Raw genomic sequence first — 27931 nt, 5'->3', positions numbered from 1 at the left:
TAGGAGGTTATGAGGTATAAATTACGTCCGTGCAAGGTTAGTCTTTCACTCTGGCTTCAGAAGTTGCACCCGAAGGTCTTCCCACACGCACGCAGTCTCCACCGCCACCACCACCACCATGTCCATCGCCGGCAAATACGTGCTCTCCAGCAACGAGAACTACGGAGAGTGGCTGGCTGCTGTCGGTACGCCTCTCTCTTTGATACAGTGCTGCTCTTGAAGGATCATTCCGTCAGCTAATCCCATCGGTCATATTGTTACTGTTATTATTATTATTATTATTATTACTATTATTATTGTTGTTGTTGTTGTTGTTGTTGTTGTTGTTGTTGTTGTTGTTGTTGTTATTATCATTATTATTATTATTATTATTATTATTATTATTATTATCATTACCAGGACTTTATTTGTTTACTTATTTTCTTTTGTTTATTTATTCATTTATTTATTTATTTTTTTTTTTTTTTGCCGATAAGTCAAAATTCATCATAAAAACTCAGCCCATAAACTCAGTCTATACATTTATTTTCTTGCTTCAATTTCAAAAACCAAACTGAAAATCCCTTCACTATGCGCATTTGCAGTATGCATAACCTCACGATTCATAAATGAGACAAACAGATTTCCTTTTATTTGTGTCTCTCACAAGCTCCGGGGCTTCAGCTCTGACCAGTCTGTGGGCTCTGACTCAGCGACCTACTTATCACCGCAAGCACACAGCACTGTAGACTGTTTGGCATGTGGTCGTTTCCAGGAACAGATTTGGACAGATTTGACGATGGAAAGTTTGCTTGAAAATGAAACCGCGTATAATTTTACCATTCATTCAAGTTTGGTTTTAAGGTCATGGTGCATGTAGATTTTCACTCAATACTTCCGTCTGCTGCAATATATTTTTTTTTCTTATTTTTAATTCATTTATTATTTTTCCCACAAGTTCAAAACGTAATCTTAAATCTCGGTTATTAGACAACTCACTACAGTCCAATTACTAGACCAGGCAATATTTTCTCACGGTATTTCCGCAACATGTACATATACAGCAATTGTAATTGCTTTTCAGAATCAAAAAATTTGGTAGTATTCTACCATGTTAATTGCAATAAATCTTGAAGAATCTGATGATAACCAGGGAGTGATTTGACACTCAGTGTTGCCACCTACGAATTCTTTGATTCTTCTTACAATTTTTTTTCTTTTTCAATATGAATATGAAAGATTTTTGTTTTTCGCATCAGTTGTTAAAAACATGTAAACATTTACGATAAGAATAATCCAAAACAAATACCTAAACAGGCTGCAATCACCGCATTGCAAATTGAATGCCTTCACAAAGCGAGGCACGTGGGACTACTAGGAGAGAGAAGCGTGCCGTATATAGGAAATCTTAACGGAAGTTACATTCCTGCACTGTAGAAATTAACGTTCTTCTAGTCAATATATCAGAAGAGGTTTTATGTGTAATGTGAGGTTACTATGCAATGATGGAGTGGTGGCAGTGCTAGACTGGCAACACTGTAATGGCGCCGCACTAGCAGTCAGAGTTGGGTCTGTCAGGAAGGTTTATTCGTGCTCTGTGCTCGCAGGTATCCCCGCTGACAGGATCGCCAGACTGGAACAGGCCAAGCCACAGCTGGAGGTGAGCCAGAATGGCAACGATCTGATGGTGAAGACTATTGCTGGCGACAAGGACTTCACCAACACCATCACCCTGGGCAAGGACTCCAAGGCTGGCCTGCCCGGCGGCATCGAGTACACGGTGAGCCAGGAGTGCTGGGGGTGGGATCACCTCTCATAGTCGCAGGCAGTGTTAATGTGTCACTGAAGGGGATAATGATCTGGTAGGTCATGGTGGTGCCGCAGGGGTTTACGTGGATGGCCACCCCAAAATGTGATTAGGAACAACATGGAGGCAAATACCCAAGTACAGGTACAGGGCAAATACCCAAGTTAGTGTAATGTCAGGTCTCGGCAGTCGGGATCATTTCCACGGTCTGCTGCGGTGCATTTATAGGTGGCCAAAATAAACTGCTCTTAAAGTTTGCTAGGTTTTCTGTAAAGCACTAAGGAGTACATTGTATTGGTATTTCGTGTTTTTAAGGGAAAATTGACATATTTGGACATTAGAAATCTGTTGCATTGTGACCATTAATGCAGTAGAAAAACCTTTCATACTGACTGAAGTTGAAATCTCAAATTTTCAGTCCACTGAGCTAAATTATGTTTGTGAGTGGACATTTTACTAAGTATTATGTTAATGTAAGCCTTTTCTCTCAGGAAAGGATGTCTTTATTTTGTTATGTTGTTGTAGATTTTTCAGCTTCTTCGTGATCAGTGTCAGTGAATGCATCAGTGAATGCATAGCACTCAAGTTTTTTGCTCCTAGTAAGCTGTTAATCATATCATGTCTCTATTCTTAAAATCGTGCTCTTGTGCTGCCTTATCTCTTCTCATCCTAGTTATCTTTTTTCCACTTATGCTGCTGTCACCACTACTCCTTGCTTCTCTTCCCAGTGACTCCCTATCAGCAGCAGCACCTGTTTTTCTTCATCAAATTACCTTTGGTCTTTTGGTTATTCAAGGTTACACTGATGATATTGTTATTTTTTCCCATAAAGTCACTTTATTTTTCATGTTATGTTATTTTAAACTTGAAATATCATGAACACTACTACACATATCTTGAACAGGGTTCACAACCTGGGGGAAAAATTCAGGGTTTCAAGGAGGGAAACTGAAACCATAGATAGACATACTCAGTGTTAGAAAATGTATATTTTTAATTACTTAGAACTGCTCATGGAAACGCAAAATGCAGTATTATGCATATGTTACCTGTTCTAAGCAGTCACATTATAGATAGGTATTTGAAATACTTATTTTGAGTTTGGCAGTTTTTAAATTAGAGGCAGGTAGTGAAAAGGGTGCACAGGGCAGAAAGATTGAGAACTTTTGACCTAGAGGATTGAACTGAGTTTTCTTTCCTTGCAAAAATACAATAATTTTATTTACTTGTTTCATATGTGTACCTTCTTATTTGCTCAGAAAATCACTCTGAAGACCTTCACAAGTTTTCTTCACATTTAGCATTACTGGTTGTCATTGAAGTATCTTATTTTATTAGTTACTTCTATCAGACATAGCATTGAAGGTTTGCTATCTGTGCAGTGTGGCAAATGTTTTACTTTCCCTTAGATGAGACCAATATCATATGCTGCCACTGAAAACTTCATATTTCAGCTAATCAAAGGTTTTATCAGCAATCATACTCGTATATTGCTAAACCTCTTCTCTTCCACTTGCTTATTATCTCATGTTTGTTTCCCATGAGTCATTGCCATCAGAATATGCATTTTTCTTTTATTTTTTCCTTCTTTCTTTCCTTCTTTCCTTCTGTCTCCTACTTTTATTTTGTAATTTATTGTCATCCTTAATTGTTTTTGGTTAGTCTCTCTCTGCTACCTCCTTTCAACTGTCATCATTCCCATATTCACCCCCCCCCCCAGATGGTAGCATCTTAATTTGATTCATTTGTATTTAACTCTCATTGCAGTCTATAGTCTTCTTTTCTTCCATTTTCAGTCATGAGATACCTGTATCACACTCCCTTATCTCTCCTCTGCTCTCCTTTTCTGTTCCATCCTAATGACCATTTGGTGTAATCTTATTTTTTTTACTCTTTCAGATTATTTTTCACTTAATTTTTCCTGTTTATTGTTAGCAACATTCTTTGACTTTCCTGTCATGCTTTATTTCTCATCTTGAACTTCAATATAAGGACTTCAATCACAATGGATTTTTCTTGTTTTTTATCCCTATATTCTTGTATATATTCATCAGATAATTTATCTCCAATTTGCTCTTTATATAATCATGTGTGTTATCTTTGTTGTTCAATTCTGACATTAGTATCATCATATTTTCTTATATCCCTATCAGTCACATCATCATCATTTTATTTTACATGGGGTACATTTATTTAGTGGTGTTGGATGAATTAGATGTCCCACTTCTTGAGGTCATTGATGAACTCATCCCTGATTCTTATGTTTTCTTGCACACACTGTTCCTGGATCCTCAATCTTCCCATAACTTTCCTTCCAACTCTCTCAGACACTCTGAGTTTATGGCCCTCATAATACATACACCTTGCCTCTCATTCCCTTCTTGGGTGAAAATGACTCTCTGCTTCAAGTACACACCTGCACAGGAAGGAGCTTTCTTCCTGCTATTCTTAACGCACATTTTATTTTGCAGCTCAACATGAACCTGTCTGGCTCCACCCTGACTGGCACCTTTAACATGGCAGGCAAGACTGGCAATGCTACTGTTGAGTTCACTGCTGCTGGTATTACTCAGGTAATTACTGTTAAGTCTACTGCAATGATGACTGTTGCTTTGTTGTAAAACTGTGGTATGGGGACTAATAATAAAAATCATAACAGTTGGATTTCAGTAGTTTGTAGTGGTAGTGGTACATGATAAAGACATTTTGGATAGATTTTTTTAAATGTAAAAGTTGGGTACAACTGTAGTTGCTGGATTTTGTGGTGTTAAGTATAAATACATTAAACTTAACACTTGTGGACTCCTTAAAGTTTTAATTGCAACAATAGGATACTTTTCTTTTCTCTCTAGGATACTTTCCTTTATACACTGACTATCACTTATTGATTTTTTGTATGCTTTTGAAAAGGGTAGTGGTATACATAGGATAGTATAGGTAGTGTATGATTGAAGTTGTGTCCATACCTGTGTGTGCATGCATCTCCTGGACATTGGCCTCTATCCTTCCAGACCATGACCTGCTGTGGGAAGACTGCCAAGAGGGTGTACACTCGCCAGTAGTCACTAGGCACAGCTCTCCTATTTTATTGCACATGTTAAATTAAACCTCATAATTTTTCAACCTAATTGATATTTCTTTATTTTATTCTGTTTAATATGAATAAATTTTCTGCACTTTATGGATCTGTAACTTCCTCACTTAATGTAATGATCCATTCTTCACCTAAATCACTAATTAGGTGAGTATGTGACCTTTGCTAAGTAAACCTAAATCACAAATTAGATGAGTATGTGACCTTTGCTCTCTAAGTAAACCTAAATCACAAATTAGATGAGTATGTGACCTTTGCACTCTAAGTAAACTAAATCACAAATTAGATGAGTATGTGACCTTTGCTCTCTAAGTGAACAATTAAACCTCTTTTTTAGATCTGTTTATTATTCTTATCCTCTCATTGTGTCAAGAGCTTTTCTTTATATGTATAGTAGCTTCTTTAGGTTTTAATTTAGTTATATATATATATATATATATATATATATATATATATATATATATATATATATATATATATATATATATATATATATATATATATATATATATATATATATATATATATATTTTTTTTTTTTTTTTTTTTTTTTTCTTTTCTTTTTTTTTCTTTTTTTTTTTTCTTTTTTTTACAAATCTACATAATCTCAGTAATTTGCCTTTTGATGCTCAATGATCAGTGATGAGGTGCACAACACATCTCCTGGGATACTCATTCCTTATCCTTTGGTCTTGATGGTCTCCTTCTTAGTTTATATTTACTTGTGGTCATGTACTTGATCATTTCACCCAACCCATTCCATTTGCTCTAGTAAAGACTACCATTTTCTTAATTTTTATGTGAGCTGCATGATTGGGAATTTTCAGCCCTTGATTTACAGTAAACCCTTAAATGTAGCAAATATTGGATATAACAAACCTTGCATATAATAAACTCTCAGTTTTTTATAAGGGGCAAAAATTGAGAACTTTCCAGACAGCCCTTACTTTTATGTTGGATGGTTTATGGCTTAGGACAACAACAGCAACAAAGTTAAAAAATGCAAGTTCTAAAAGAAGGCAGCCCAAAACTATGCCAAAAATTATGCCAGGTCATAGGTAAGGGAAATACAGAAGCAAACAGGATTCCAGACTTCACTGGCAAAAGGGATGAAAGACTGAGCATACTGGATAACTCTTACATTAAGGAAGTGGACATGATAGGAATGAGAAAAAATAGAAAGTCTTGTGCTGCAAAACCATGGAAGTGGGAGACATGCAACTGGCCAAACATCAACTTTCCCCCATCTGACTGATTAACCTTGGCCTCATCCTTATGACATCTTAAGCCAGCATTTTTCCCTAAAACAAATATCTTTCCTAAAAGAAAAAAATATCCTTTTTGTGATATAATATCCTTACCATTAAGCTTCATTCCTCCACATTCCACAGTACCTCCACCTACACAACATTGTGTCATTGTAGCCATAGCTATGCCACATGGTGTATTTGCTAGTCACTTATAACCCCTATGAAGTCAATCAATCAATTCTCGTGCCACATCATTCTTGTCTCAATGAAAAATTTTAGTGTGCATGCATATGATATTCAGTTGATTGGATAATAATTTCTGTGATGTGACTCATTTCCTTCTTTCAAGATTAGAATACATGGGAACAAATACCATGACCTGCTGGTCTATAAATGAAGGAAACATCAAGCATCTTCTGTCCATAGGGAACTTTACTGATGGTTAGGAATTTGTTAAATTGAATGGAAAGTGGCTTAATAACTTCATGCATCTTCATTCAGTTTTGTCATTTTTTTTTTTTTATGCACTAAAATATTAATTAAACTAATAGTTGATGGCTGATTTTTAACATAACTTTAGAATTCTATTGGATTTTATTTACTTGTATCAGCAATGCTATCTTCAAAATTTGTTTTATGAGCTTCCTGTTTTGCTGAATTCTGTAATGTTAAAGCACATCATTTTCATTGTCACTTAGTATTTTTACCAACATGTATTTCTGGGTGTCATTTTGTATTTTTACCAGCATATATTTCTGGCTGAAATACTGGTTGATTTCATTGCTCCACCACTCTGGGTTATTGATGTGGAAACCATGTTAAGTAGTATTTATCAATGTCCTTATTTTCCATAAGTATGTACATTCCAATTGGAATTTTCTAAATTCCTCTTTACTGCCCAAAATCTTTCCCTTAATACTCCAGCACTTTTCTTTGTTTCACTTTTTGATCAGCTTTTGTAGAAGATAAGTCCAGTCATTCAAGGCAGATATACCAGTAGATAAAGAGATTCAGAGATGGTGGCTATGCTGTCTATCCCAGATCACAGAGCTAAACCTGAGTTAGAAAAGAAAGTTGCTCAGTGAACCTTGAACATTATGAAAAGACAAATAGAATGTAATCCTCACCCAACAGTAAAAGTATTAAAAGAAAACTGCAGTTGGTGATGGTTCTCTGAAATTTTTGACCTCATAATCTCGGTCAGCTCTTTGAACCTCTTTATCCACTGATATGCAATTCTCTCTCTGACTCTAGCAATACTCTCGTTTTTCATGTTTTTAATCCTCAACAGAAGGCAACCACAGGTGTTATTTCACCACCAGTATTAGGCACTTTAGTAGCTATTGGTGGGTAATATGGAAAGATATGAAACAGTAATTTGCGTGAGTCAATTCAGGAATGCTTGTGTGAAAGATGTGTTTGTTACTGGACTGTCAAATATATATTAAAACCATTAATGTGTGAGTGTACTCAAGGCCACTGTCTGTCTTGAGTTACCAGGTCAGATAATATCAGTGCTCTACTCTCCCATGCAATCAGATCAAACTTGTTGAATGGTGCATGGACACCAACACCAACTGAGAATTTTGTCATCTTTTTTGGCACTGACTGTACATATCACCACCATGATATCCACAAGTAGTGCATGAAAGGTACATTAACTTAACATTTAAAGCTATTCTACATTTGCATCATGAAAATTTCCCCTCCAAGTTGACTATCCCAACTGGTATTGCCACAGCTTGCTGCACTTGCTGTCCCTTTCCTGGGGAACAGTTTGTTCCATGTATCCTGTTCCAACAGCAATTCTTCAGTTTTTCAGCCACAAATATAATCATACAACTTCACCTCACATGGCCATTTCATACTGTCAAATCACTGTGATGCCCAGCAGGTACTGTAGGTGACAACTGAATGTAACACCACTGTGGCCTGCCAGTATTGACTTCCCTGTTGTTAGTTTTGAAGGTACATAAGAAGTAATAATTTTCTTACAAGTTCATTGTTTAGCTTAACTTGACCACATCCCACTTGCTGAGCTTCTTTGGAAGGTATTATAATAAATCATAATAAGGGTACATTTTATTACACTTTTAAAGTGCAACACATATCAGAGAAAATATATCTTTTAAGTGTGTTGCTTAGCCAATGACCACTGGCTCCCTCGCTCCACCAGTGTTGGCTGACATGTGGTGACCAAACACACCCTAGAACACACCTTAAATATGATGCTCATGAACACGTTACTGTATGATAAGACAGAGTGAGGGAGCAGGTGGCCAACACTGTCTCCTGTCTTGCATACTCTCACTCACAGCTCAGACACTTCGGTATTCTTTTACAAATCAGAAAAACAAAGGGGAAGAAGAGATAAAAAATTAGCATTCATTGCACAGTAAAAGCTTCTCTTATGAATATACAATATTAACCCTGTGAGTGAGACAACACATGCACCCCTTCCTCTCATCCATTCACACAACACATTTGTTTGGCATTCTCTCTCTCTCTCTCTCTCTCTCTCTCTCTCTCTCTCTCTCTCTCTCTCTCTCTCTCTCTCTCTCTCTCTCTCTCTCTCCACAGGCCCACAGTATGTTTACAAAGCCACAGTCACTCACCACAATATAAACTCAAATATTCTCTCTCTCTCTCTCTCTCTCTCTCTCTCTCTCTCTCTCTCTCTCTCAACAGGCCCACAGTATGTCCTCCCACACTCACTACACAATATAAACTCAAACATTCTCTTTCTCTCTCACTCTTTCACTCTCTCTCCTCACCAGATCCAAAGTGGTCCTTCCCACATTGTTTACAAACCCACAGTTGCTCATATAAACACACTCACACTCAAACTTAGTATTTCATCTCTCTCTCTCTCTCTCTCTCTCTCTCTCTCTCTCTCTCTCTCTCTCTCTCTCTCTCTCTCTCTCTCTCTCTCTCTCATCCACCAGTACTGCACAAACAGCTAACCACAAACAATGCAACGTAATGTATTCATGGCACAGTATTATTTATTTTGCATCACCAATCAGCTCAGTAACGTAACAACATTTCACTACTTTTAATTATGCGATTCTACAGCGTCACACAGTTTTGTATTTTCTTCTTTAATCTCTCCAAAGGCAGCGGTAACCTAAGTGTTTTGGGCGCAGCCTTGTTCTTTGGATAGCTGATGAGGCTCTTGGGTGCCCCGCCCTTGGCACTGCTTGTAATGGAGTGCCAAGATGAGGGCGACACAGCAGGGAAGGGGGAGGGGCGAGGTAGGACTGGTGAGAGGGCTGTGTTGCACCCCCACACACCTCAAAAGGGTGCTGGCAAGGCTACTACTAGTGTGTGTGATGTGTGTGTTGGTGTATGTATGGTTATGCACACATACTGAACCTCTAAGGTGTATCCTGTATGTCTTAAGGTCACATTGGAGGCATCTGTCAGCATCCGTGTGGCCTTGGATGCACCACATGGACGGCTGCCTCACATATGGCCTTGCGTGTGTGTGCACATCTGTCTCTCCACCCTGCTCCTCCTCCTACACTCTTGATACACACACACACACCAACTCAGTACTCAAGCTTAGTATTTAACCTGAACACACATCAGTTCAGTGCTGAAGCTTCATATCAGTATATAAAAAAAATAAATAAATAAATAAAAAATCCAGCAACAACATGATATTACCCTAAGTCCTGCCAGTTTACTACAGATCTCCTAATGAACTCTGCTAATACATAAACACTTGGCAACAACATACTACTGTTCTCCCAGTCCAGCCAACTTACTAGTGATATGCCACCAACATCCCTTGATACATACATGAAAACCAGCAACATACCACCGTCCCTTAACATGATGATTTACCTCACGTTTGCCACTTATCTCCCTTCCTCTTCTATTTCTCTTCCTACAATTCTTCATGGAGAATGGAAGAAGAGAGGTAAAGAGGGAAGGATATTATTAAAATATAATAGTAGGTTATCATAGTTACAATTTATCTAATAATAATAAAAAATAATGAAAACTTTATCCAGCATGGCCTTTCCAACTCAGTTTTTATCTCATGTTGTTTAGATTACATATCTCAAAATGAGAAATGCTTGTTAATGACAAGGAAGAAGAGACTACTGATCACATCTTATTGCAGTCAAAATTATAAGAGTAAGATTGCCCCCAACAGATTACCTAAGTACAGTCAATAGTATTAAGAAAAGACCGTTTAACAAATTTTGTACAACTATTAAAAGCCATCATGTCTCATATGATTGAAGAGACAAAGGTTCTAAGTTCATCTTCAAGCTGGAGATATTGATGGAGAGTCCTTGAAAAATGCCCCAGACATCAAACTATGTAAATGATAGATGCAATTTTATCTTGAATTTGTTTTCCATTCACGTGCTGAAATTAGGAAAAGCCTTGAGAAGCTGCTGTAGCCAAAAGGTGGCCTAAGATGTCTTTCAAGTGACTCACTAAATCCAATCACTTGTCATCTGTGTAGCTGTAGCACCCACACTGTTGAAAAATTAGTGAAAAAAGTAATAAACTAATAGCATATATATATATATATATATATATATATATATATATATATATATATATATATATATATATATATATATATATATATATATATACTTACAGTGGAACCTCAGTTACTGAATCCCTCCCTTTTCAAAAATCATTTTGAAGTCATTATTGCTTCAGTTGTGGTACCATAACTCGGTTCTAGAACAAAGCTAGTTGATTTCAAATAGTAAAAGACATAGCAAAACCTGCCATTCATTACTAATTTATGGTTTCTATAAATATCTACTTTGTTTTTATGTATTTGGAGGAGAGACACAGCGTGTAAGACAGTAATTCAATCTGAAATACGGTAAATGTGATCCCACTGAAAAACCTCGATGTAAACAAACCATTTTCAGTGCTCAGGAGTAATCCCTTCCAAGCCACCTGTGGTTCTCTCAATGAGCCCCTCAACACCATCACTACTGCACAACTGCATTTTTTCTAGCAGCTTTTCCCAGCACCAAGATATCTAAGTGTTATGATCACCTTCATTTTGTTGGTAAGAAGGTTGCTTCTCTCTGTGTCCCTCCGTAAGGCTTCCCTCATTAAATCAGTCTAAACAGTATCTTCTGATGAGTTCCGTGTCACAAAGTTCATTCAATACATCCTTTCTGGATAAATAATTTGTGAGCTGGGGATGTTGTGAAGCAGCCATCTTGGCTGTGGGAGTGTCTGTCATAAGCCGCTAAGACAGCGTAGACTAGTGTCTAGGAACAGTTTAATCCATTTTACATTGATTCCTATGGAGAAAATAGTTTTGGCTTTTGAACATTTGGATTCTGAATGATATTCAGGAGTGAATTAAGTTCAACAACCAAGGTTCCACTGTATATATATATATATATATATATATATATATATATATATATATATATATATATATATATATATATATATATATATATATATATAGACAGGATATCTGGTGGCATTTTTATCTTAGACATCCCTAGCCAGCAGACTCTCCAGAGAAGATTGTAGAATGATGAAGCATGCTGATTGACTCAAGGCATATATGAAATTGTCATGCTCTTGATCCAAGATAGTACCAAATAGATCCTTGGATAAAGAAGTGAAAGGATGGTGTTGATATGGTGGGCACCAAGAAAGCAAAGTGGGAGAAAAAGAGGCTTAGAGATGAGAGGGTAGAGAAGTCTCCCTGCTTTGAATTTCTTTCCAAAGTGTACATGTCATGGGATGGTCAGCAGCCAGTCAGCATTGTAATTTTTCTGCTTGTTTCAAAATTGAAAGATCCATCAGTAAATTCCTCAGCCAGGAAAATACAACTGAGTTTGTCTTTCATGCTGAGGCCACTCTTCATCCAGTACAAAGCAGGTGCTGAAACAACTGGAGCATTGGGACCAGTCCTGCATGAGAAGATAACTGACAAACCTCTTGTGTGTATTTTTCTATTAATTTTCATTTTATTTATTTTTTTATGTAGGAGGGACACCAGCCAAGGGCAACAAAAATACAATTAAAAAAAAAAAATGCCCATAGAGATGCCAATCCCCAAATAGGGTCCAAAGCAGTAGTCAAAAATTAAAGGAAAAGTATCTTGAAATCTCCCTCTTGAAGGAAAAAAAGTGTCTTGAAACCTCCCTCTTGAAGGAGTTCAAGTCATAGGAAGGTGGAAATACAGAAGCAGGCAGGGAGTTCCAGAGTTTACCAGAGAAAGGGATGAATGACTGAGAATACTGGTTAACTCTTGCATTAGAGAGGTAGACTGAATAGGGGTGAAAGAAAGGAGGTCTTGTGCATAGAGGCTGTGGGAGGAAGGGTGGCATGCAGTTAGCAAGATCAGAAGGGCAATTAGCATGAAAATAGAGGTAGAAGATAGCAAGAGATGCAACACTGCAGCAGTGAGAAAGAGGCTGAAGACAGTCAGTTGATAAGACAAAAAGCTTTTGATTTCACCCTGTCTAGAAGAGCAATACGAGTGGAACCCCCCAAACATGTGAAGCATACTCCATACATGGATGGATAAGGCCCCTGTACAGAGTTAGCTGCTGGAAGGGTGAGAAAAACTGGCAGAGACATCTCAGAATGCCTAACTTCATAGAAGATGTTTTAGCTAGAGATAAGATGTGAAGTTTCTAGTTTAGATTATAAATAAAGGACAGACTGGGGATGTTCAGTGTAGAAGAGGGGGACAATGCTGTATTTGTACACCTTGAATAGCTTATACCACACAACTTGATAAACAGACAATAAACTATTACAGGAGGAAAAGAATACAGGGAAGGCAAAGATCACTGCTGATCTTTGGCAACAATATTAGAAACATACAAATTGGGGGAAAATTCCTGGCCATCAGATCTTGCTAGACTGCAAGGTCAGATCTCCTTGACTGGACCACACCTGTTCCCTGTCACATGGAGGGGGCTCCAACATAAAAGACCAGACCAAACATTCACTACCTTATCAGGTACATACACTACTGTATATCTTTCAGTTCAGACAAGAGTACAATGAGGGTTCAACTTTTTCTTCTCTATCACCTGAATTTACATTATGAAATCTTTCAGTTGCATTAAAATTTTGAAGAGTAAATTGTGGTCAATCCAGCAACAAATTGGCATGAAATATTCAAATTCAATACATTCATGGAAAATTATAATTTGCACCTGTGACACAATATTGTGTCATAATCTCCTTATCCTCATTTATTCAATGAATCAGGAGTTAACTGCAATAACAATGACCATTATCATAGGCTCCATTTCCCTCAGTGCTAAGTGCTGGGCCAGTCCAAGATTTAAGTGATTTACTTCTCAGTGCCAGGTTTCCCTAAGCCCATTTCAAAAGGATGATGACCTGTCAACACTACTCACTGACTTGTAATTACAGTTTTTTTATTTCATCCCTGAAAAAACATTCAGAAATGTCTTTGCCTCTCATGTGTCATGAAGGCAACTTCAAAAGAAAAGGATAGAGGGCCAGGAATCCCTCCCTTAAGACATCTTGTTACCATGCAACAGGGCAACTTTGTTCTACCTAATTTGTTTCAGCATTTTCTTCTTGGATGTTATCTTGCAGAAGCAGAACATGAGAAGTTAGGAAAGAAAAATTTACCTAAAATACTTGCTGGAGAGGAAAATGGGCAGCAAGCCAAGCTTTTCAGTGAGGCAAGCAATTTGTTAAGCCATTCAATGAGCTACCTAGATAGTAAAGTATCATCTTATTGTTCTTTGTAATATTTTGTCACTATATTGTTAGACATTAATTGACTTAAATGAGCACTTACATAGGCTCTTGAAGCAGTTGATAAATCATTCATAGCCAACTCATGGTAGTGACAGTGAGGGCAGTCAGTTAATGCAATAACAACAGTGGGGTGTTGTTTTGTGCCATTCATTTACACCAGCAGGATACCTTATGAAAATGAGCAATTCATGATACCATAAAAATAAAGGCATCAATTGGAAAAATAAAATATAGTCTTGTCTTCTCATGTAAGATCCTTACCAATATAATATAAATATAATGCACTACATGTGCCAACACCTTGCCAATATCAATGGCAGTAGCTGCACTGCACACATGGATGTAAAGCCCATGAGAGAGGTCAAGGAAGCCAGCAGGAAGCAGACTGAAGTGAAAGAAGCAGGCAATGAGTTAATGCCAAACTCAAGGAGATCCTAGGCTCATTCCCAGTGTGATCATAATAATTTTGTGTGAAGTTATAGATAGGCACTGCATCATCTTAGGTGCATCATTTAGATAAGCATGTCATGTAAGCTACCATCAGCAGTACACCAGCAGTACCACAGCAGGATCAGCACCTCCAGCCCAACAGTGATGAGAGAAGCACATGATAAGATCAGCTTCTTATTCAGTTCTTGCAACACTAGACTGCAAGACAGTTTTGGGGAAGTGCTTGCATTAGCAGCACATATCCACTAAGAACCTTCACTCTGCAATATTATTGTCTGTAGAATAGACACTTTAATATGTTCAATAATGGTGAGTCATTGCAGGATTAGCTCAGATACACTATACATGGGTGCACTTCACCTCACCTCAGACCAAAGCATAGACACTTAAAAGCCTGGCAACACTGTGAGCTCATTTGACTAGCATACTGAACACTTGTCCTTCCTGCACACATAAATCATGCTGGTTGCATTTGATGGCAGCTGGAGTAATGGAGAGAGAGAGAGAGAATGTTTCTACTATAGTCAGAGATTATCACTCGCATACAATTACAAATAAAGAAAATAAATAAAAGTCTGAGAGACCAAGCACAAAAAAGCAAGCTTGGGATATGGGTTGAAATGGGATAACATCATTGCCTGCTAGGATACATTAATCATTGCTGGCTACACATTTTACACTTGGTGCACAGTTCTCCCCTGCCACTTGTGCAGATTAATATTACACCATAACTGCACTGGACAACACCCCACTGTATCAGCACTTGGTATATTAAGTTATTGCTATACATAATCAGCCTTCAGTCATGTACTGCAGTCCATACATCCCCAGCATACATCTCTTTAAGCTGGACTTGGTCACATCATAAATTTCTTTTGACTAAGGTGTTGCCAATAATACTGAATTATCACATATAACAGAGTACTGCTGCTGATGATTAATCATAATAACAAAAGAATGGATGTTGTAATAAGAATAATGACAATAACAACAATAACAATTAACAAAACTGACTTAGACCTGAGACTCCCGTTGGCATGAGCATGAACCAAACCTTCACATCATCAGTGGTAACCTTGTGCTACCCTGCAGGCTAGTGAAGTGGTAGGCAGGTCAGGGCATGGCAGGGCGGGGCAGGGCATGGCAAGGCGGGGCGGGGCAGGGGTTGGCACGGTTCTCTGCCCACCTCACTATTTTTAGGACCGACACACACATGTATGCACGCACACACACACACACTTAGTAGTCTGGAAAATGAGGGAAAATTTTACCATGTGGAAAAATTCTTCAATAAAATAAAAGCATTTCCACATTTTACCATGTGGAAAAATTCTTCAATAAAATAAAAGCACTTCCACATGCTACACTCGAGGCATGGACTCTTACACTGATATTAAATAGTAATAGGTACATAAATAGTTATAAGACATATACCACATAAAGGACATTTTTGTAGATGATTTTTATACTACATCTTCCTCAACCTGAGTTGCAAAATTCTTCCATGATGTGATTTTCCATGAAAAATTCTGGCAAACAAGAAATATCTAAAAATTACATTATGTAATACAAAAGTTTTTTACCATTATTTCCATTTTTTTTTTTTTCTTTAAGATGTGCAAAATATACAGTAATTGTGAAATAGCCAAGAATTCTTCTTTGGAAGCAATTTATCAAAAGTAATAATGTGTGTGTGTGTGTGTGTGTGTGTGTGTGTGTGTGTGTGTGCACACGCACATCTCTCACCTACCCTTCATTGCAGAGGCATCAGCCTTTTTTACAGGCAGATCAACAAAACCAAATAAATTTATAAGAAATTCACAAAGTGATGACCTATGAGTACACAAAATACAATGGGAAAGGCAGTTACTTTATAAGTGAAGAAAGAAAAAAGGGAAGAAAGTGAACAGTATATGTTGAATATGACATGGCAGTGGGGTGAAATATTATCACATGTGAATGCTGTGAGAGGAAGGTGGAGGTACATCTTACCAGTGCCTAATGGAGTGAAAGCTGAAAGTTTGAGGAGGGTGGGGGTGGAAGATGAGTTAGGTACAACTGGGAAGTTTTGAAAGCAATAGAGTATCAGAAGATGGAAGAAGTGAGGGATAAATTACATTGAAAGGAAAGGTCATGGTGAAATGAATGAAAAATAACAATTCAGTAAATTTTGCAAATGAACTGTGAAGAGAAGTGTGGCTTTAGAAGAGAGGACTGTGTGTATCAAGTGCTTGCTTTCATGTAAGTGTGTAAAGTATTTTGCTAAAGATGGGTTTTTGGACATTTATAGATTAAGAGAAAGCATAGATAAGAAAAGGTTGTGAAACTGAGCTATTATGGGCAAGGTGGTAATGACTATAAATGATTAAAAAGTTCTTCTGTAAATAGTATAAGATGATTTCAAGAGTGAAGTTATGTTAGTTAATGTTTTCTGTTTAAGCTAGGTTGCAACAAGGATGTACAATGTTTCCTTGGGTTATTAGTGTTTGAATGGATGGTGTTGCAAGAAAGATGAATGCCATAATGTAGAGTTGTGAATCTAGTGAATCATATAATACTATTCTGGTGGCTGATTTAGAAGACACATCAGAACAGTTGGTAAAGGAATTTGAAAGCTTGTGTGAAAGGAGGAAATTGAGTGTGAATCTAAGAGTGAAGAAATAAAGGATATGAGAAGAGCAGATAGTTATAAGAAAAATGTAGTTTTGAGTGATAAGTGGTTTGAGGAGGTAGATTGTTTGAAGTGTCTAGAGTTGTATGCTACTGTGAATGAAAGAACAGATGTAGAGATGATGACAGAAAATGTGGCAAGGAAAGAATAAAATGTTTAGTTGTAGGTTGCTTAGAGTGAATGCAAAGAAAATGTACACACACAGAATAAAGTTTGGAACCCAGCAAAGTTTTACCCCAGCATGCCCTTTTAGTTCTGACGTCAAATCCGGTGGCTTTGCTTTATCAGCATGCATATGCTTCCACAGCGACACTAGGGAGATGGGAGGAGTGAGAGACTGAGAGGTGAGAGAAAAGTGTGTGTGTGTGTGTGTGTGTGTGTTTTTCTTGGTCCTTGGTCAACTTGTTGCCCCTCCTTCCCCTCCCCCTACAACCATAACCTGGCAGGGCATCTTCCAAAGCTGTGGAATTATTGAAACTCGCACCACAACACATACGCGCGCGCCCACACACACACACACACACACACACACACACACACACACACACACACACACACACACACACACACACACACACACACACACACACACACACACACACACACACGAGGGAGATATTCACATGTCATGAGAGAGAGAGAGAGAGAGAGAGAGAGAGAGAGAGAGAGAGAGAGAGAGAGAGAGATGGGGGAAGAGGGGGTTGGAAGAGAAAGTAGAAAAGAAAATTGATAAAAATAAAAACATAATACCTCACCCCATGCTATCTCACCTCACTTGACCCCTCATCTCTTCAGGTGACACACCTACTCACACACAGGCACACACTCACCCACTCAGTGGGCAGGTAGGGAAATGGTGTGAAATAATTAGTTAATTGGCAGGAGAAGGCAGTAGACACCTGCTGAAATTTTAATTACTCCCAGTGAGGTCTAAAGCACTGGATCAGGGAGTGCTGTGAACTTATCGTTAAACCCAGCTGTGACCTCACTGAATGTTTCCTTTTGTGTCTCACAATACTAGGAGGCAGTCACAGGCTGCCCTCTAAAGACAACTCTCTTTCTTCACACAAAACTGCTTACACCTAATTACACACACCCTTCACTCAAGATTCAAAATCAATATGGCAATTCCTACACCAGCTTTGGAGTCCCCATATGGAAAGGGGACCACAAATGCCCCTCAGAAACTGTGCCTCTGTGCTTTCACCTTGCCTAGCCAAACTCATTCAACTCTGGCTATTTACATCTATCTTTCCTTCTTGCTGGAAGTTTGCTTACATTCAGCCTGTTCCAAAAAAAGGGTGACTGTTCTAATTCCTCAAACTACCATCCTATTGCTTTAATTTCCTACTTAAGTTTATAAATCTATCCTCAACAGGAAGATTTTTAAATATCTATTACTTCACAACCTATCTCATTGCCAGTATGGGTTCCATCAAGGCCACTCTACTGGTGATCTGGCTTTCCCTACTAAGTCTTGGTCATCCTCTTTTGGAGATTTTGGTGAAACATTTGCTGTTGCCTTATACATATCAAAAGCTTTTGATAGAGTCTGGCACAAAGCTTTGATTTCCAAACTATCCTCCTACAGCTTCTATCCTTCTCTCTGTAATTTCATCTCAGGTTTTCTTTCTGACCATTTTATTGCTACTGTGATAGAAGGTCACTGTTCTTCTTCTGTCCTGTCACCCACTCTCTTCCTAATATTCATCAATGATTTCCTAAACCAAACTTCTTGTCCTCTCTCCTCTCTTGTTCTTCTCTCCTACGCTGATGCTACCACCCTCCACTTTTCCACATCTTTTTGTAGATGTCCAACCCTTCAGGAAGTAAAAAGTTCATGCAGGGAAGCCATAGAATGCCTGACTTCTGACCTCTCTAAAATTTCTGATTTGAGCAAAGCAAACTTAGTATTGTTCAATACCTCAAAAACTTAATTCCTCCATTTATCAACTCTACAACCTTCCAGACAACTATCCCCTCTTCTACAATGACACTCAATTCTCCCCCTCTTCTACACTGAACATCCTCGGTCTGCCCTTTACTTATCTAAACAGGAAACTTCACATCTCATCTCTAGCTAAAACAGCTTCTGTGAAGTTGAGCATTCTGAGTCATCTCTGCCAGTTTCTCTCACCCGCCCCCAGCTGCTAACTGTACAGGGACCTTAGCCATCCATGTATGGAGTATACTTCATATGTATTGGGGGTATTCCACTCATACCACTCTTTTAGACAGGGTGGAATCATAACCTTTTTGTCTTATCAACTCCTCTCCTCTAACTGACCGTCTTCAGCCTCTTTCTCATTGCCGCAATGTTGCATCTCTTGCCATCTTCTACTGCTATTTTCGTGCCAACAGCCGTTCTGATCTTGCTAACTGCATGCCTCCCCTTCTCTCATGGCCTTGCTGCACAAGACTTCCTTCTTTCTCTCATCTTTATTCTGTCCACCTCTCTAATGCAACAGTTAACCAGTAATCTCAATCATTCATCCCTTTACTGGTAAACTCTAAAACTCCCTGCCTGTTTCTGTATTTCCAACTTTCTATAACTTGAACTCTGACAGAGTTGACAGAGGTTTCAAGACGCTTATCCTGTAATTTTTGACTACTACTTTCAACTCTGTTCAGGGACCGGCACCTCAAGGACCCTTTTTTTTATCGTAGTTTTGTTGCCTTCGGCCAGTGCCCCTCCTACTTAAAAAAAATAAATAAATAAAAAATAAGCTCTTCTTTGCTTTCACATCCTCTGTTTGTGTGTGTGTGTGTGTGTATTCTACCTTCCTCCCTGCATTGACCTCCTCCTCCTCCTTCACATTCAGTATGGGTGCAACTCCCCCCACACACTACCCTACTGCTCATTGTTAAACTCTAAAAAATGTTATGGCAGTGAATGCTTTTTTTTTCAGATTTTGTGAAGTGTTACAACTTAAAGCAAAAAATTGACAATGATAGTAGTAATGTATGCAAATGTTGTGACAAATATGACACAGGTGGCGGTTGTTGTGGAGGTGGTGCTGAAAGTAAGAAGGGGACTAACTAAATATTTCACACCTTTCTGGCATACACCTACCACTCCCCCCCCCATTCTCTCTCTCTCTCTCTCTCTCTCTCTCTCTCTCTCTCTCTCTCTCTCTCTCTCTCTCTCTCTCTCTCTCTCTCTCTCCATCCTCCTCCTACTCCCCTGCCCCCATCCTCCTCCTCTTTCTCCTCTTCCTCACAGCCATACTTCCATGTGGAGGAGGAAAAGGAAAAAAAAGGAGAGAGAGAGAGAGAGAGAGAGAGAGAGAGAGAGAGAGAGAGAGAGAGAGAGAGAGAGAGAGAGAATCACTGTGGTTTGCATATGTAGAGAAGATGAATAAAAAATGCTTAATGAAGATGACAACAAAGAGATGAGAGGTATAATACTAAGGGAAAAAATAAAAGTAGGTGGATTGTCTAAAGAGAGCACTAGATGCAAGAAGAATCATGTGGAACGAAGGAAAATGGTTGTGCACAATGGGGGCTGTTGTGGATGCAGAAAAGCAATATAGTTTCAACAGTCCTTGTGGGAGGTTCACCTACATTTGGTATGATCAGCTGATCAGATCAGATGCAGGAAAGGGATGGTTTTATTATGGTATAAAAGATGGAACTAGTTCTGCTGTAGGACTCCAATGAGAAGAGATCCAAGCATGTCTGCACTACTGGTCATGTGCAAGGCTGGCCAGTGAGGTTCTCCTTTTCAGTGGAGGTCCAGAGGCCAATATGGATTAAAAGTTAACTTAGGCAATAGTGTGTGTGTGTGTGTGTGTGTGTATTAGATCAGCTGGTGGGCAGGTGGATGAGGACATATTTGTGTTTGTGTGTTAGTGTCTGTGTTGGATGAGGAATGCCAAGTCTCAGTTGCCCCCATTTTGCAGGCACATAATTCTGGTATACAGATACAAACAGACTTTGTATACAGTCAGCGCCATAAGTCTTGGTGCAAAAATCCTGTGACAAGACTTATGACAATTTATCTACATAACCCTGGTTCAAATAACCCCGGTTCAAATTCAACAAAGTGTTGCTAAGAGACAGGGAGGTAAAGTGGGTGGAGCTTAATCAGCTGTGACTAGTTTGAACTGGCTGATATCTCCCCAGCATTCACAGGCTGTGCATCCACTTTGGTCTTTTGTGTTGCCCCACATAGCTTATGACCACAACCCTTGCTCCTTCTTCTGCCTTGTGTGGAACAACAAGGGCACCAAAGAGCTTATAAAGGAACAGATTGGTGCCATAGCTTCCCTGATCCTTGGAAGGAAGACTAACAAGATCACAATTATCACTGGCATATCACTCCATACAGTCCAGTGCTGGACCAAGAGAACCAAGGAGGCAGGCGATGGAGATCCACCAAGAAGAGGTGTGGAAGGCCATGTGTCTGTACCAAGAGAACCATGAAGATTCTCTCCATCAAGCAGACCAAGAACCACAAGTTACTGGAAAGGAACTGAAGAGAATGAATCTGCAACTTCTCCAAAACGCCTCCACCAGAACAATACAACATCTCCTCCATGACAACCTTGGCTTCCAATATTGTGCCCCATGAAGAAAGTCACTGCTAACACCAACAGAGGATTTTTTTTTTTTTTTTTTTTAAGAAATACCTTGCCTGGGAATTGGAGAAGTGGAAAACTGTCTTGTAAAGTGATGAGGCAACTTTCATAGTCACTGGGAACTGTGCTCTTGGGGGTTCTGGGGGGAAAGTGAGGTTGAGGCAGGGTTCAAATCCCCTCCACCCAAAGTACATGGAGGTGACAAGGAAGTCCCCGATTATGTAATGGTATGTGGGTCATTTGGTTACCATGGAGTCGGAAAATTTGCAGTTCTTCCAAGAAATGTAGCTGTAAAAAAGAACAGGTATTTGGAACTACCTGCTGATCACCACAGAATGTTTTACGAAGTGCCAAAATAGAGCCCATCAAGACAGTGTCCCAGCTCACACAGCCAAGCTAGTCCATAATTGGTAGGACTGGGTGGGAGTGGACTACATCTGGTACTGGTCAGGGAATAGCCCTTATCTCCCGTAATGAAGTGTCATCTAAGGGGCTGTGACACTGCCACCATCCCAAAGCTGGTCCAGGAACTCCAGGGCATCTGGGCATGTTTTGCACCCTCCCTCCTCCAAAACCTTGCTATGTCAGTCCCCAGTCATCTACAGAGCTGTATTAAGAAAAAGGGATGACCCACAAAATATTAAAATCTGAGTAGGCTCCCCTAAATCTTTCATTTTCCATATTTAACCTCTCATGTGGGTAAAAATGTTTCACACCAACTTTTTTGGTGCTGACTGTACACTGTACATTATTACATTTAATGATACAGTCCAAAAGGAGCTTGGTAGCCTAGGTCTATAGAGAAAGGCTGCTGGAGGCTGTGCTGCCTGGCAAGCTACCATACAATGAACATGCAACTGTGGAAAATTTCAAAATTATACACAGTAGTGATTTGTAGAATATTCCCAAATAATATGTCAGGCTAAGGTGAGAAATAACTTATATTAAGATTACATGCAAGGCAAATTGAGGATTGGGCTAAAAAAAAAGAAATCTCAATTTATTCATAGACCCTATTATTGACCACAACTTTCTTTTGCAAGCTGTGGTGAACTTCATCCTTGTTTGCACTGTAGTTCATAACTCATACAAAATTGAATCCTTAGTAATAAGGCTTGTCAGACAAGTACATCTTGGTGCACAGAGCCTTTTCATTCCTACTTCAAGCACCTCATAAAAACATAAGAACATAAGAAATAAGGGAAGCTGCAAGAAGCGACCAGGCTTACACGTGGCAGTCCCTGGCAGTCCTCATGTGCCCATCATATCATTTTCACCCTTCTCTCAATCCTAATATTACAGACCTTACATTTTTCTTATTTCTTCTCCAATAAAGCAATGCATATTGATGGACTACAACAAAATCAAGCACCTGCTGTGGCCATGAAGAAAAGCAACTCATATATGATGTGTACTTTTATTACAAGAAAACTTAAAACTTTACATGCTCAATAATTTAACAACTTTAACAATGCAAGTTTTTAAGTGAAAAAAAATTAAACCTGATAAAGCTTACTATTAAGCCTAAAATCCTGTTAAAAATTTATTTTCTTCATGAGACATTTAAGTCATGAATAGAAAGTATAAATTAGCCCAGAATTCAATTTGCATTTGTGTGAATGTGTGCATGTTAGGTATTATTATAAAACCAGATCACTGTGCCCACAGACCCTCTTCAACACTCAAGCTGTGTTTAGGATAAAGTGGAGCAAAAAGAGAGAGCCTTCATTAAGTCAGTCATGAATGAGGTGACTTAGGCCAAGAATGCTTTCCTGAAGAACAATATTTCACCTAATCTACGAAACTAATGGTGGTTTGATCTGGCTACTGGTGCACAGCTGGCTCATTAAAATATAAACTGGAGCTGACAATCCACACTCATGATCAAATTCTTCAAAAAGATAGAATTGTCTTCAACAAATGGGTATGAGACCAATGAGTACCACTAACAATAACATACATCACACCAGCAACAAAAAATAGTGTCTGCACATGTACAAGGAGTAGTGATTGCCACAGGCCCAACACTGAAACAGTGTACCTAGTTAAAAGTATTATCAACATATCAATATAACACTTAGGTCAGTTTCTAATGGTTAACAGTGTAACTGTGAATTGTGTTATTATATGTTATGTCCTGTAATTAAACCTTAAATTGATGTGATAATGTGTGCCAGTGGGATGACAAGTGATGAGCATCTGTGTGGAAAAGATTCCCACCTAAAACAATATAAAAAATAACAAATAAATTATAAACACATGTGAGTTGTTTTGAGCATGAGTGGGCAACATTTATAAAGCTGCTTCCAATTACTATTTTCTCCAGTACACATAGCCACCATTAAAGATAAAAGGTCCTCAACTTTGTCCTGATGCTTGTGTAAAGTAAGGCCAGCTGTGTCCCCACAGAGGAGGCAGAAAGCAGCATAGCAAGAGAACTAGGTATCAGAAGTGATACTGATACCAGCATGGAGGAGCATGTCAAGCCATAATTCAAAAGACCAGATGGGCCTGTGTATGTCAGTTGTAGCTACAGCCGTAATTGGTCAGACAGGCCTAAGAACATGCAGTCAATGAGCTGAGAACTGCACAATGGCATCTAAAATTCTGGCAATAACATAATCATTGCATAAAAGAATAAGCATTTTGTAGATATGTCAAGTACTTCAAGAAATAATATTGGAAAGAACAATTTCCTTGAAAACTCCCATCCTAAGATAGTGATTATTTAATTGACATGTCACTTGGGGATTCAAGCAAAAAATGTGAGGGTATATGAATGATTGACTAAAAAGTTTTGTACCACATTAACTAGATTATAAGGCACCATTAGTGTATGTGATGTTAAGTAGTTTAAACTCATATAAAGCAAATAATCAGAGTATAAAAGATATAGTTTAATTTATTTTGAAGCTAGTGGAAAAATGTACAGCATGATGAAATAATCATACCAACATGGAAGTAATACTTGGCCAAATGAAAGACAAGAAACAAAGATTTAAACTGTTGAAATGAGGTACTTGAGAAATGCTTGTGGCATGTAGGGAATGAATGATAGGAGTAATTAAACAGATTAGATAGGTCAATTACGAAAAGAAGAATAAAATAGTTGAGGGAGGATCAAGAACAACACCCTGAAGTGGTCTGACACTAGGAAAGAACAGCAGAATGTGGAATGACTAAGGTAGATGTGATGGGAGCAGGAGGACAACTTCCAATAAAATGTAAGGTCAGAGTGCTTAAGTACCCAAGAAAAAGAAAGATAAGGATAAGGAAATTAGAAAAAAACAAAGATGCAAATAAAAGACTCATATCTTGCACTCATCCTTGTGGGAGAAATTTTAGCAACAGATATCATATAGAGACGAGACATGAGAGATGTACTGATGAGATGTGTGCTGACAAGCCCCACAAGAATCTGTTTGATGCTGATGCTAAAATTATTATTTATATCCTTGAGAGCTGTGATAACCTCTCCATCTCTGTTTGGCTTTCATTAGCAACTGTCATCACCAAAAGTATCAAGAATAAGATGGAAGACCTATTATAGCATCACATCTTCAGCATGCTAAAGCAACACCAGTGCTGTCAATTCCTGGCACCCAATGCCATGAGATTCATGTATTTTGACTTACATCACAAATTTCTAACAAAAATATACCTGAAGGCATAATGATCATGACTTTGAAAGGTTACATACATGCATGTATGTCAGTATTGATCATTTAATGATGGTTTGCTGACATGGTTTTCAGCAGTCTCCCATGAGGGAAAGGACAAAAGGACTTCACAGCAGATTACCTCACCACAGCAACCCACAAGGACACCTACACAAGCATGCCTTGCCACTGAGAGCTATTCCAATATTTTTCACTTCACAGGTAGAATAGCCTCCCATGCTGCTTCTCCCAGATTTGTGTCCATCATCATAAGGCAGATATAGTAATCCAACAACAAATGTCTCTAGCACCATCACCGAAGAGCTCCTCCACAGGAAAAAGCCTGATCCCTGATACTAGCACAAAACTACCACAAGTTACAAAGGACAAAGTTTTATGGCAAGATAGCTCCAGCCTGACACAATCCCTGTATTGCAGCAGTGTACCTCATTAGCACTGTAGGACACAAGGCTGACCACCCACAAAAAGGAATGATAAGGGATGGGGTCACTACATCCCTATACTATGTCACTTTACAAAAATGGTCACTTTACTGTACCTTTACACATAATATTTGGATAAATCTAGGGCCTTTCTTTCTTTTGGAAATTTTCTTCCTCCAGATCTTGATATTTTGTATAACAAACAAGTAATCACTTTATTATTTTTTTGTAAATATGTTAAAGTTAAAGCTGGGATGAATTCAGATAATAAATAAATTAAAAGGAGTTATTATTACACTTACATCATGATAATTACTTGAATTTTGAAGCAGCCAACTAGAAGCAACCACAGACAGAGTGATATCACACCACAGCATACAAAATCAGTCATCATTCAGAATTGTGTTACTCATATTCCACAAGCCCATTAGTAACAGTGGTTCCTTGTCACCACTATAACCATTTTACTATAATTTATGGGATGTGTGACCAAAGCTATGTTATTCAGAAAACTAGAGAGTTAAATTAGTATCATGTCATGTCATCCAAGTAAAATATCAGGATGCCAGCTGGCCTTCATGACTTAAACCCTGGTTCTTGGAATGAGTCAGCCTGCAAACCATCTCTTCATGTTGAGGTAAGTCCCATTCTAGTGTAATGGCAGTGAAACTAGGTAGACAAACTCTTGTAAAACACATTAGGATAAGCCTCACATTTTGGTTTCAATGAACTTGAGACCAGTTTTCTTATTTGTAAATCTATACTTCCACATCATCAAATGTTTTCTAAAACAGCTGAATGTTGTGGTTCCTGAAGCTGTCAAAAAGTGACTGTGAACTACCTGAACCAAGATCCCTGAGGACTGTGCAGTTGGAAGTATGGTGATAGTAAACAGAGCCTTTGAATGCTATTCAGAAAATAACATGCTTACAGCCTCACCACTAAAATGTTAAATACTCAAGAATGCTCAACAACCTGCCCTTTCACATATATACAAGTTGGCATTCAAGAATGGAGCAAGAACAAAAATGTGGCAGCTAAAAAACATGAAATTCTTAATTATTCACCTTTTATTCAAATTCTGAAACTTCATTGTTTATAATACATACTTTTTAGATTATTTACTTTTTTCTGTTTAATTTATCAAAAAATAACATCATCAATCTTACAACTTTCTAAAGTCAGTCACAACAGGACATCTCTAGGTAACTGCTCTTCATTAGGTTGTCAATATTTGTGGCAGTGATGCTGATTCTCTACTTGTCACCAGGTCTTGTACACAGGGAAGACCCATGTCATGTGACTAACCAAACAAAGGGTTTGCCTTACTGCACATACTACACCTCCAATGGATGAATATCAGATGATTCCCTAGCCAGCTGCTTCCTTGTCATACTTAATTCCTGTTCACTCTCACTGCCATCACCTCCCTCTATCCTCATTACCATGTCTCTAAGGATGAGATGTCTTTTTCTGAGTGCAAGTAAAGTATTTGGAGTCTTGTATATCTGGAATATCAGTCCTTTCTTTTCCTTGCAGTACTACAGAATTCATATCATACTAAACATACTGTATTAGATATGCTAGAAAATTATGTGCTTGTCACTAAAACATTAAACTAAAACTTTAGAGCTCTTGGTGCCATGAGCCAGACCAAACCACTCATCAAAGCTGTGTGTATACTAATGCCCAATATATGCCAAGACTCAGCAATGAGTTAGCATTTTACATGTTCAGTAAATTATAACACAAATGTGGTGAGAATCTTGTATAAATATTTTCAGTTACATATTAATCTAAGAGACCAACAGCTTCACTGTGAATCAGCATTTACTAGAACTGACAGGTGTTTGACTAGTAATAACATACGTAATACTAATTATAACAATGATGATAATGTGAATGTGCAATAAAGCTTTTCAAAGTCACTTGTATTTTTCATCAAGACTGAAATCACACTCAGAAGACTCAACCAAAGACCCAAATTCAATATACATATATACAAACTATTTAAGGGTGCAAGAACACAAAATACCAAAACAATAAACATCTAATTTCACCACAGCCTAAGACAGAGAGTCAGGCAGAAGCATGCACAGGAAGAAACACAGTGGCAGGTACCTTGATCTTATCTGAGCCACAGCTTCAACCGCAGGGCATCCACCCCATTAAGATAGTACCTGCAATGATAGGACACCAGCATGAGGTCAGCACTCATCTTACACACCTGACATTTT

At 38.3% G+C, this 27931-nt stretch overlaps 2 protein-coding genes across 4 annotated transcripts in view; one reads left to right on the top strand and one right to left on the bottom strand.

Annotated features, from left to right (window-relative positions):
- The first annotated feature begins 46 nt into the window (after positions 1–46).
- Positions 47–5218, top strand: LOC135091462 (fatty acid binding protein 1-B.1-like). The gene is made up of 4 exons (XM_063989119.1): positions 47–185; positions 1587–1759; positions 4258–4359; positions 4798–5218. Exons 1-4 carry the CDS (start codon positions 119–121, stop codon positions 4846–4848), a joined length of 393 nt encoding a protein of 130 aa, XP_063845189.1. The 5' UTR covers positions 47–118; the 3' UTR covers positions 4849–5218.
- Positions 5219–8199: 2981 nt separating this feature from the next.
- Positions 8200–27931, bottom strand: part of LOC135091460 (N-alpha-acetyltransferase 30-like) — a 31801-nt gene continuing 12069 nt past the window's right edge. Inside the window, exons 4-6 of one of the 3 annotated variants that reach the window (XR_010262515.1) lie at positions 27816–27874; positions 12283–15588; positions 8200–12249 (exon numbers count right to left, since the gene is read on the bottom strand). Coding sequence is in view for 2 of the 3 variants with exons in the window: in XM_063989112.1 (XP_063845182.1) it covers positions 27823–27874 (52 nt within the window). In the remaining variant the exon portion in view is untranslated. Of the gene's footprint in view, positions 15589–22995; positions 27875–27931 lie in introns of those variants that run through there. The other 2 variants (XM_063989112.1, XM_063989111.1) reach the window with 2 other exon arrangements.

Source organism: Scylla paramamosain, chromosome 37, assembly GCF_035594125.1.
Source record: "Scylla paramamosain isolate STU-SP2022 chromosome 37, ASM3559412v1, whole genome shotgun sequence".
Taxonomy (NCBI): Eukaryota; Metazoa; Arthropoda; class Malacostraca; order Decapoda; family Portunidae; genus Scylla; species Scylla paramamosain.
Note: the sequence above shows the minus strand (reverse complement) of the source record. Positions and strands in the feature narration are given on the sequence as shown.

Coding starts and splice junctions, on each gene's coding strand:
- LOC135091462 (XM_063989119.1), top strand. CDS start 119: ATGTCCATCGCCGGCAAATACGTGCTCTCCAGCAACGAGAACTACGGA. Junction 1,760..4,257: donor CCGGCGGCATCGAGTACACG/GTGAGCCAGGAG, acceptor TTTATTTTGCAG/CTCAACATGAACCTGTCTGG. Junction 4,360..4,797: donor CTGCTGCTGGTATTACTCAG/GTAATTACTGTT, acceptor CTATCCTTCCAG/ACCATGACCTGCTGTGGGAA.